We start from the raw sequence: 12,293 nt of genomic DNA on the forward strand, positions 1-12,293 counted from the left end.
AATCTAACGGTGCCCACCTCAACACTGAAAGATACAAACTCGCGACGTTATCAACAAAAAGGTACATCAAAACAAGTGGCGCTAGCCCACAACGCTAACATGGCTTTGATGGTCTTCGTCAAAACTGGTCTTCAATGGCATTAAAACGATAACAACGATGATGTAGTTAATCCATATATTGATTCTGACTTTTCTACATCCAACTCACAGGTTTATCATTACTTTGAGAAAAAAGATTATTAATTTAACCCTTTTAGAAGGGAAGATATGGTCATTTGTTCTGGGAATGTCATTTTCGAGCCTGAAACCTGAAAAACAGGCTCAGGGTTTAAGAGGTGACGTTAAACTGCATCTGCACCACTAGGCCTAAGCTAACGCCTCATGTCAATGACAATGTAATCCGTTAGCGTATTAGCTCGTTGTTAGCTTAGCCTCTTTAGCATACTAGCTCGTCGTGAGCTTAGCATATTAGCTCGTTGTTAGCTTAGCACTGTTAGCATTTTGCTAATCTCTTGTTTTCTCTTCACTTATAAAATAGATTAGTTTGTTAGCCTTCTAAGCTGTCTAACTAGCCTAGCTATAGCATGGTCATTTATGTTGTGTTTCTGTACCTGTCATGTAAAGGCAAGGCAAGGCAAGTTTATTTATATAGCACTTTTCAACACAAGGCCATTCAAAGTGCTTTACCAAAAATGAAAGAGATTAAGAAAATGGCATTTAAAATCAGTCATTAAAAAGAAAAGCTAATAAATACTATACTATAAACTGTAAAACAATGTCCTTTTCTTGTGTGTTACAGTTTTACAATAAAGAATATAAGAATATTCAAGAGCTTCAGTAATCTCCAATTCAGAATCCCGTTCTCCTGGAATTATTTGAAGTTCATGTTTATGCTGACTGAATAGCTAGATTCCAGGAACATCTAGTGAGAACAGTACACTACCACTCTGTTGTCTTTTCCCTATTCTACCACTCTGTTTTTTCCCTATTCTACCATTCTGTTGTCTTTTCTCTATTCTACCACTCTGTTGTCTTTTCTCTATTCTACCACTCTGTTGTCTTTTCTCTATTCTACCACTCTGTTGTCTTTTCCCGATACTACCACTCTGTTGTCTTTGATCCCCAGCGATCGGCAGCCTGTCTCGTCTGCAGTCGTTGGACCTGAGCAACAACGCGCTGCAGTTCCTCTGTCCGGAGATCGGACGCCTCAGATCTCTGAGACACCTCCGACTGTCCAACAATCAGCTCAAGTGCTTTCCTCCAGGTACGTCTACCATCACAAATATCTCTATAACGTTTCTACGGTGCATCACCATCAGCAACTTAAACAAGTGCACACACAATGACAATATGCTATCTTTAAGCCATGGAAAACTAAGTATACGCATGTACAAGATTATATTTGCAAAGAGAAAGAATGAAAAACACACAAACGACAGAAAAAATAAGAATATTAGATATATATATATATGCTGCAGATAAGCTATACCACCAACAGATCGTTTTACAGAGTATTGAATGCATGCATCTATTCTGCAGATACTCTACAGACTTGTCTTTATACTGTTAATATGTATATATATAATGTTTTGGAAAGGTTTTATGTTGAACTCATGTCCAATGCCTTGTTAACATGCTCCCGAACCAAGACAATGTCCTAAATTGGGATCAATAAAGAACATCTAATCCAAAACATGACGGCAGAGTTTTTATCTTGATTAGTTAAGGTCATCCAAAAAAATTGAAGTTTATTTTGTCACTTTACTTCTGACACAGTTTAACATTTAAGAATGTTTTCAGTAAGACAACAAATAACTGACAGTATGTTTGACCAAAGACAGGGTCAAGTGAAAAAACAATATACACAATAACATATCAAAGTTGTGTGTGGGAGAGGAACTCACACAGGGATTTTATTGTCCCCGGTGTGTCAGGGAACTCACGCAGCGTCAGAAAATAAAACCCTCTCTCTTCTCCTCCGTACCCAAATCTCTAAAGACGGGGCTACAACGGCGCTGTTCTCATTCATAACACTCCGTTCGATGTCTCACTATGGGATGCGCCTCATCACGGAGCAAACAGAAGCATCAATCTCATTACGCCAATCCTGATTGGCTGGAGATCTTGACGTCAGCGTCAGGGAATTCACCCCCTATAAGTAGCTTGCGCCACGACGCATGCATCATTCAAACACCTCTTCTCGCTTCAGAGCACATCTCTATAGTAGCCGGACAAGCTTAACGGTCCACAGACTGAACCCAAATATAACCATTTCGGTCGACGGGCGCTCGCCGGCTACTCCTTCTGCTTCGCAAGAAGACGGTAATACTAACGCCAGTTAGTATTAAAATCGACCTCGCCGTTTCTTTCCCCGGAAAGTAAGGTAAGGTTTTGATTTTTCTCAAGCTAGCTACGCACCTGTTGCTAGCTAGCTTCCCCTTACTACCGACACCACGGTAGCGAGGACGCTTTTCTTTTTCTCTCTCACGGAGGAGAAAAGGATTAGAAGTATATTGACACACCAGTCAATATTCTTTGAGAACAAAGGACCCACACCGTCCCCTTTTTCTCCGGATTAAGGACGGGTTGGTAACACTTTTTCTCTCAACGACGTACCTGTTACGAGCGGGTCCTCTCCACGCCACGAGGCGAACAAGATGGACGCCTCTCCCCCTCACACCAGAGGAGTCAGGGACTCGGTCGGTCATGCGGTTGCGGGTTGAAGATAGCAGGCACAGACTCACACCAGGTCTGCTCGTCCTGCCTCGGGCTGGAACACGCCCAGGAGGCTATCGACAACCCCGGCTCGTGCGGGCATTGTGCCCTTTTCACCCGAAAGAGCCTCCACCGACGGCTAGCACACCAAGCTAGCTTGTTGGAACAGGACTCCCTCATGTCCACTGATTCGCCGTTTGGCAATCAAGACACGGGGGCGTCCGCCGCAGAGACTGAGCCCCTCACTGTGTCGGTCTGGGGCTCACTAACAGCGGCAGCTGCGGAACCGGGATCCCACGCCGTGTCAGGCCGGGACCCGGTGGCGGCAAGAGACGCGGGAACGGAGCCCACGCCTCACCAGGCGCAGAGGCTCGGCCTGCTCCGCATACCGCCGATGGAACTGCTGGTGGCAGCCCACCTCCTACCGAGGATGGGCCCGTCACCAAGCAGGAACCCCACGCTGCCAGCGAAGGTGGACCGTTTCCAGTCGACCATGACTGAACGGTCCTACAGAGCCGCAGCGTTGTCCGCCAGGGCTCTGAACGTTTCCTCACTGCTAACCGCATACCAAGCGGAGCTCTGTGAGGATATGTTGAGTAATCCTGGACCGGCCGTTCTGGATGAGTTGGCCGCGGTCACAGACATTTGTCTCCGTGTCCAACGCTGCGCCGTCCAGGCCACGGGCAAAACAATGGGGATCATGGTGGTGCAGGAAAGAGCTAGATGGCTCAACCTCCCAGACCGGGAAAAGGAGGATGTGCTTGACATGCCCATCGTTCCCGAGGGGATTTTCGGCTCCGCTCTTGCCTCCATGCAGAGGAGATGCGATTCGAAAAAGAAGGAGGACGAGGCCCTCCACCTCTGCCTCCCTCGAAGGGCTCCGAACCCTGCTCGGTTCAAAATACCGAAAATGCAGAGGTTGCAGTCCGCCCCGAGTCCCCAGCCCAGGCAGGGGACGAGGGCGAGCTGGCCTAGAAAATCTCCGGTTCCGGCTGCAGCCCAGGCGCAGCCAACCCAGAATTTCGGCCAGCAGTCGAGGAAGAAGAAGCGAGCGGCGTGACAGCCCCTCCTTCTCCCCTCTGTGACAGAGCTGGAAGTCTACGGTTCCCCAGCTCTAAATGTGTTTCCGCCGCCTCGAGAGATGCCTCAACACCATCCTCAAGTCCGCGTAAACACATGTCACACACTTATTGATTTTTCTGTCATAAAACATTTTCCGCTGACGCATCCAGGCTTCGAGCCAAGGGCGCAGCTCGAAAATGAAAAGAAAAACAATAAACAGTCCGTCAACTGTTCCCCTTCTGAGAGCAGCTACGGCCTCTCTCAAAGGGCGGACAATTGACGGATCTGTGAAGGCACCACCGTCACGCGCATGCGCAGTGCCGGCTGGGGCTGTAAAGGCACCACCGTCACGCGCATGCGCAGTGCCGGCTGGGGTCGTAAAGGCACCACCGTCACGCGCATGCGCAGTGCCGGCTGGGGTCGTGAAGGCACCACCGTCACGCGCATGCGCAGTGCCGGCTGGAGCTGTAAAGGCACCACCGTCACGCGCATGCGCAGTGCCGGCTGGGGTTGTGAAGGCACCACCGTCACGCACATGCGCAGTGCCGGCTGGAGCTGTAAAGGCACGCGCGGAGAGTTATGGTTACTGTGAAATGCGTAATGGCACTGCGCCACTGGCTGCACCCGACTTTTCCAGTACGAGGTGTGCCTATGGGTGCTGTCCTTTCACGGAAAGTGGTCACCACGGACGCATGTCTGACAGGTTGGGGAGGTATTTATGAAGGTCGCCCGGTGAGGGGTCTCTGGAGCAGAGACCTCCAGCGGGCGCACATAAATTACCTGGAGCTTTTAGCGGTGTTTCTCACCCTAAAACGCTTTCTGCCTTTCCTCAGGGGACATCACGTCCTCGTGAGGACAGACAATACGACCACAATATCGTATATTAACCGCCAAGGGGGTTTGCGTTCTCTCCAGTTACACACACTGGCGCGCAAACTGATCCTATGGAGCGGTAGACGTCTCCTCTCTCTGAGAGCGACGCACTTACCCGGAGTGATGAACCTCGGGGCAGATCTACTGTCCAGAGGTATACCACTTTATGCAGACTGGACTCTACATCCAAGGATTGTGAGCCAGCTGTGGGTGCGTTACGGCAGAGTACAGTGCTGTTCTTTTCAATGCGCGATCTAAATGCACCGTTAGGCGTGGATGCACTCGCGCACGATTGGCCCCCGGGCCTTCTGTACGCGTTCCCACCCCTGGCTCTGATACCCCCAACTCTGGCCAGAGTGAGAGAGCAACGCCACACACTTATCCTGATAGCTCCACACTGGCCAGCTATGTACTGGCCAGCGGAGATATATCAGCTGCTGTGCGGGCAGCCATGGCAGCTCCCACTATGCAGGGACATACTGTCCCAAGCGGGGGGGGGGCGATCTTTCACCCACACCCAGAGCGCTTGGCTCTATGGGCCTGGCCCGTGAGTGGTACAATCTGAATACAGTGTGACATGAAGCTGACCCTGGCAGCTGCCAAGCGAGCCAGTGGCACTCATGCGCTATCTGTACAGTCTTCATGCACTCAGTTTGCCCCAGGGCAAACAGAGTGTGGTTGAAGCCCAACCCTACCTTTTATCTTAAGGCGGTTGGTTCAGGTACCACATTTGACATTGAGGCATCCTCCCCGCCACTGTATTCCTCCGGGGAACAGCGGCCGGATTTGCCGTGTCCAGCCCGTGCTTTACGCACGTACAGGGACAGATCAAGGGTGCTTCGTCATAATGACCAACCCCTTGTGTCCTGGGCTAACCATTATAAGGGCAAGCCTGTTACTAAGCAATGGCTCTCCCACTGGTTTGTGGAAGCAATTGCTTTGGGGCCCATATGAGTCAGAGTTCGCAGGCACCCTCGGGTCCGCGAGCTCTTTCGACTCAGGGTCTGGCTGCATCCTGGGCTCTGTCCAGGATGTCTCCCATCCAAGACATTGGTGCAGCGGCGAGCTGGTCCTCGCCGCTCACTTTTGTCCGCCTCTTAACAGGCTGGACGTTCTGCTCCCAGTGTGACTCAAGCAGTGCTGGGCACCTGGTTGAGTCAGAGCTCTACCTGTTAAGTTCTGGTTGGTTTGGTGATTTTCGAGATAAGCTCGTCTGACAATACGGGAGCTACAATTTCCCATAGTGAGACATCGAATGGAGTGTTATGAATGAGAACTATAGGTTACTTACGTAACCCCAGTTCTCAGAGTAACATGAAGTGAGATGTCTCACCAGACGGCCCTCCTTGCTATGGTGAAGCGAGAAGAGGTGCTTATTTTGAATAATGCATGCGTCGTGGCGCAAGCTACTTATAGGGGGTGAATTCCCTGACGCTGACGTCAAGATCACCAGCCAATCAGGATTGGCGTAATGAGATTGATGCTTCTGTTTGCTCCGCGATGAGGCGCATCCCATAGTGAGACATCTCACTTCATGTCACTCTGAGAACTGGGGTTACGTAAGTAACCTATAGATTCAGATTTGCGTCCGATATGACGTAATATCTGAAATGTGGGCGGGCTTTAGACCCACAGGCCTATCAGAAACATTGCTGTCAGAAACAATGAGCGACATGTTTTGGACGTAATATGGTCTTTGTTTACATTAGCATCGCTAATACTCAGAGCTAACCTGTACTGGAGAGAGTATGTCTAAAGAAGCAGGAAATAAAAAGGAACTCAACTTGTGGTATAACCGGCAAGAGAGAAAGCCTTTGAGCTCCATACTGTTTCAGAGACAATCCTTGATGTGGTTTAGAACATGATGGCGTTTAATCACGGGAGCATTTAGCTGAGTATCTCGTAGTATAGAGAGCCACAGTGACGCATCCTAAAACCCGGAAGTGAACTCCTTCCGGTTCCCTCGACAAAAACGCTATGCAATTTCTCCATAGGGTTTTTGAAAATCTCGAAATAAGGTCTGTGCTTGAGACACATTTAAGAGACGGATCACGTTTTGTTCAGCCGGATAATCTCCACATGTCTATCCTACTTTTATCATTTTCTAATCATAAATCTAGTCGCAAAATGCTAACGTTATGCTATAAACGAACTACAGCAGGGTGGCTGCTTCAACGTCACGCCAACTTCAGATCCATATTCAAAACTACAGATTCTAAATGGAACAAGTTGAAGCGTTTGTTTTAACAGTCTGCAGGAGGCAGGAACTTGCTCTCAAGCAGAACAGGGCAAACAAACTTAGAGGAGTGTTTACGTGTTCGGTGTAATGACGTACAACGTCCTCCACAACTTCTGTAGTCCTATTCAGCCACTTGTTAACAACCATCGTTTTTCAGACGCATCAACTCTTCAGAAATCACCAGTGGGGTCTCTGCTGATGTATTTAATGTCGTAGAACAAAACGTGATCCGTCTCTTGACTTTGAGTCGACCACAGACCTTATTTCCAGCTATTTTCCAAAATCCTATGGAGAGATCCCATTGGCTCTGAGACGAGGGAACAGGAAGTGGTAAAATGCTGACTCTCTTCCGGGTTTTAGGACGCGTCACTGTGGCACTCTATTCTGAGCAGGCATTAGCTCCCCCTCCTCTTTTTTTTTCAAGCTAAGGACCCCGAATCAGCATTCCTCTAACAGGGCTGACATACAGGGATATGAGGGATGTCTAAAATGCATGATCTGTTTTGGTATTTTGAGCAAAACACATAGACATGTTTTTATATATTTGTATATATCTGAGACCCATGATATATTCCATAAAAACAGCATGACACCTTTAAGAGAACACCTGCATTGAGTTGCAGTATTTATTTATCCAGCAGAGGGCAACAGCGCCTCTTGAACAAACATCGTCCCTGTATTTCAAGACTCTGATATGTTTTAATAATGACAGGCAGGTGTGCATTTCATATTTCAATGCGCTCTGATAGCACATTTTAACTTTGTAATCTGCTTATGTATTGTTGCGAAGTGGAACTAGTCCAAACTGAGCATTTTACTGTATGTTATTGCAGCAGTTTACAACAACAACAACAACAACAACGGTAAACATGCACTCCACATCTCGTATTCATTTCATCAATCGACCAACCGGGAAAGCTCAGAGCAGGATACTTCTTTATACTTCAAAATAAGAGCATTTCCTGTCAACATTTCAAAGTAAAACAGTTATTACCCTTTATATTTAGAGGTCAATCAGGTCAACATGTCTCAAAACAAATGCTTTCAACAAGTTACAACATGTGTTAAATATAAGTTTATAATTCAATTCAATAAGAATTGATTATATTTAAGTTACAACGTAATAATAATACATGGGATTTGTATAGCGCTTCTCCTGCTCAACGACGCTTTACATCAAATCAGAACGGAAACAATACAAAGAAAACAAAAAAACGTATTCCTAATCCAAGTGCGAGTAAAGTTGTTGTTGATCACAGTTTGAAAGCTAGAGTGAATAAATGAGTTTTGAGAGATTTTTTGAAGAATTCAAGACTATTAAATCCAATAATAATTTATTCCACTCGTGCTTTTTAAGCCAGTGCACTTTTTTTTAGGTTTTAAAAAAGGAAATGATTTTGTATGTAGTTTTTGGAGAGAATCTGAACTGATTACACAATCTTGCCCCTGTTTTAAATAGTTATTAACATCTGCAATTAAGTTCATGGAAAATCTTTATATCACAGACATTGTGCTCCTGAACATTGTGTTTTCAACCCCCTCCCCATCGTGTCCTCCTGTCCCCTCAGAGATCTGCTTTTCAACGAGGGTTGGAGAGAATTTGAACTTAACCAGTTGTTAGAAATTACATAAATCTTGTCCTTTTTTTGGGTTTGGAATATTTATTAACATTTGCATTGCAGTCTGAGAATTTGCATGGAAAATCTTGAAGTTTTGACATTGTGTTCCTGAACATTTGTCCCTGTTATTCCTACACACTGTTTTGAACCCCCCTCCCCATCGTGTCCTCAGAGATCGGGGACCTTCAGGACCTGGAGACTCTGGATGTTTCCATGAACCAGCTGACGTTTCTCCCCGAGCGTCTGCATCGCTGCGTGTCTCTGCAGAATCTCACCGCCGACCACAACCTGCTGACTCGATTCCCCCGACAGCTCTGCTGGCTGCAGCGCCTCAACCATCTCTCGATGGCCGCCAACCGCCTCACCTTCCTGCCCCTCGGTAGGCAGCTTAACTTATTCAACGGTTCAAAGGTTTTATTGTCATATGCACAAAGTAGACATGGCAATGGAATGTTTCTGACCTGAGCTCCAACAATGCAACATATATAATAAAATACAACAATAAAAAATAGTGCAAGAAGACTGCAGTGCTTGGTTTTCGGTCCTTTGATCACAAAGCACTAATTTCACTTCTGATGTATGTGTTTAAATTCAGTACGTCATGCAAACACGGCTACAGACTGATCAAACAGGGGGTGCTACACTGATTTAAAACTTCCTTTTTCAAACCATTTTAGCAAGCTGGGTCTGTCAGTCTTCCAACTAAAGCTTGACTTCAAATCTTGCAATAAGTAATGGATGTATTCCAATTTGACGGTATATTCATGGTCCCCAGAGGATGAATCCTACCAACTTCAGCTGGCATTTGAAACTTTCATTATCTCAGGATTTGATTGGATTTCCATTCTTGGAATTACAATTTTGCTCTTAATAATTCCTCATTTAGTGTGCAGGGGTGCACAGTGCAGCATAGTGGAGTAAGGGTACGCTTTTTCTATTTGCTTTAACAGAAACCCCCAAAAAGACAAAAGCAAACATTTATTGAGGATAAACTTTTATCTTTAACTTTTAATTTTACTACCGTTTTTGAATATTTCTCAGTGAGTTCAAGATTGTGTTTTTATATTTAACTCGTTTCTGGAGCAGCTGCGTGTTTCTCCGAATGGAAGGACCGTTGTTGCACGTTTGCCCCGGTCAGCCATCGTTGGAATAAAGCACCACTTAAATATTAAACTTTTGTTGAATAGAGAATGACGATCCCTTAGTTCTTGTAAAGCATGATTCATTTTGTCCTTTGTGTGTGTGTGTGTGTGTGTGTGTGTGTGTGTGTGTGTGTGTGTGTGTGTGTGTGTGTGTGTGTGTGTGTGTGTGTGTGTGTGTGTGTGTGTGTGTGTGTGTGTGTGTGTGTGTGTGTGTGTGTGTGTGTGTGTGTGTGTGTGTGTGTGTGTGTGTGTGTGTGTGTGTGTGTGTGTGTGTGTGTGTGTGTGTGTGTGTGTGTGTGTGTGTTACACAGATCTGGGCAGATCGAGAGAGCTACAGTTTGTGTTTGTTGACAGCAACGTGGATCTGATAGGATTTCCCTCCTATCTTTACAACAAGGTCATCGGCTGCAGCGGGTAAACCATTACAACCCTTTTAGAACCAAAAGCACATGCATATTAAAACACATTAAGTCCTCTCCCTGCTAAGTTGTTGCTCAATAAAAAAATGATATTCCACTTATACTCCAGTTTACGTGAAGCCATGCCATAAGGAAGTCTGATTCTAGCGCACTCGAGCTGGTTTCTCCAAAATTACCTACCCCACCTTTAATTTAATTACAAGTCAAAATAACTTTTGAACACAATCTGAAACCCAGGATCCTTGTTTCTGCTTCTGGCCGAGCACGTGGGCTGGAACATGCTCTGAATGTGTGTTTCTCCTCCAGGTGTGGTTTGTTGGCCCAGATGTCAAGGGGGGGGAGTCAGGCTCTGGTGGGCCTCCCCGCGGAGGTGAAGTTGATGAACTCAGAGACGGAGAACGTGGTCCCCCTGGAGGAGCTCGCCCTGAGGGCCCTGCACCGGATCTACTACCACGGCAAGACAGGTGAGGAGAGAGAGTTCACACATCCTTTACTCAAGTAGAAGTACAGATACTCGTGTTTAAAAATACTATGGTGAAAGTAGAAGTACTGACTAAACTGCTTTACTCAAGTAAAAGTAAAGAAGTATGGGCTTTGAAATGTACTTCAGTAAAAAGTACCCATAACTAGCAGCTGTTTTAAAGAGTACCTGACCTCCCTTTATATTAATGGAAGTGTAATGGACATTCTGTTCATCTAGAATTGAATGCTGTGATGTTATATTTAACATATACATAATCATATTCTATAAGCCTTACATGTCAAGAGAGCGTAGATCTCAGCACTCAGGAAGGTGACCATGGATCTGATCATGGGTCTATTTGACTCTGATCAGGGGTCAGTTATGTAACGACTGAAACCAGAACCAGAAAGACATCTCTTTGACGAGTTCAAAAAAGACAAGTCTTATGCTTCTGTCGTTTTTAATACTACCCCCCCCCCTCAGCTTAGCTATTGTAGTTTAGATCCAAGACAAAAATGACAGAAGGGGGACACGCTGGAAAACAAATCACTGCTCCTTCAGCCCCACGGACAGCGACAGCCTGAAGCGCTTCACTGACCAGGAAAATGTAAATACATACAAATACAGACCATTTTGATGAAAACCATAAATGACAACACAATAACATGAAATAATGTGAAACACTTTCCAAAATCTAAAGGAATACACTTAGCAATGGTCTTTATTATTTATGACTCTTGAATTAATGAATGCACCAACATTTAAACACCTATTATTGACGGAAAACTATGTTTATATGCATGTTTATTAGTAATAAAGATTCATAGGTCGGTGTAGACGTGGGGGCGAAGAAGACATTAACAAGTTGAACCACTGCAAGTTCAAAACGAGCGATAAAGACATTTAAAAAAGTGTTTTGACATTCCTGGGAATTATGAAAATACTAATGCATTTCAGTTTCCCATGAAACAATTGGAATGAACCAAAAAGAAAGTGTAATGCACCAATTACATTGAAGTGACATCTTTGACTGTATACGTGTCCAATAACCCCCCCCCCCCCCCCCTCCCTGTGTCTCCAGACCTAGCCCCCTCCCTCCTCAGCCTGCCCCCGCCCCTCTGTCTGCCCCAGAGTCTCCTCCAGCTGCTCCACTTCCCTCTGGGTCACTGTCACCGCTGCAGTCAGGCCATGTTCACCACCGCCTTCCCCAAGCTGTTCCCTCTGAGCGACACCGTGCTGGCAAAGGTGCACCGCAGGTCAGAACAAACGCACCTCTACAGAACAAACGCACCTCTATCGACATAACTCACCTCTACAGAACAAACGCACCTCTATAGACATAACTCACCTCTACAGAACAAACGCACCTCTACAGAACAAACGCACCTCTACAGAACAAACGCACCTCTATCGACATAACTCACCTCTACAGAACAAACGCACCTCTATAGACATAACTCACCTCTACAGAACAAACGCACCTCTACAGAACAAACGCACCTCTACAGAACAAACGCACCTCTATCGACATAACTCACCTCTACAGAACAAACGCACCTCTACAGAACAAACGCACCTCTATCGACATAACTCACCTCTACAGAACAAACGCACCTCTACAGAACAAACGCACCTCTATAGACATAACTCACCTCTACAGAACAAACGCACCTCTACAGAACAAACGCACCTCTATAGACATAACTCACCTCTACAGAACAGACTACAGAACAGACGCACCTTAGTTTAGTTCAAACTAGA

At 45.9% G+C, this 12,293-nt stretch overlaps 1 protein-coding gene across 4 annotated transcripts in view; it reads left to right on the forward strand.

Annotated features, from left to right (window-relative positions):
- lrrc28 (leucine rich repeat containing 28) overlaps positions 1 to 12,293 on the forward strand; it is a 29,430-nt gene that overhangs the window by 15,648 nt on the left and 1,489 nt on the right. For all 4 annotated transcript variants that reach the window (XM_034220748.1, XM_034220749.1, XM_034220747.1 and 1 more), the window contains 5 exons: positions 1,127 to 1,264; positions 8,681 to 8,887; positions 9,962 to 10,064; positions 10,376 to 10,533; positions 11,614 to 11,788. In XM_034220748.1, coding sequence (XP_034076639.1) covers positions 1,127 to 1,264; positions 8,681 to 8,887; positions 9,962 to 10,064; positions 10,376 to 10,533; positions 11,614 to 11,788 — 781 coding nt within the window. The remainder of the gene's footprint in view (positions 1 to 1,126; positions 1,265 to 8,680; positions 8,888 to 9,961; positions 10,065 to 10,375; positions 10,534 to 11,613; positions 11,789 to 12,293) is intronic.

This window comes from Gymnodraco acuticeps, unplaced genomic scaffold, assembly GCF_902827175.1.
Source record: "Gymnodraco acuticeps unplaced genomic scaffold, fGymAcu1.1, whole genome shotgun sequence".
Classification (NCBI taxonomy): Eukaryota; Metazoa; Chordata; class Actinopteri; order Perciformes; family Bathydraconidae; genus Gymnodraco; species Gymnodraco acuticeps.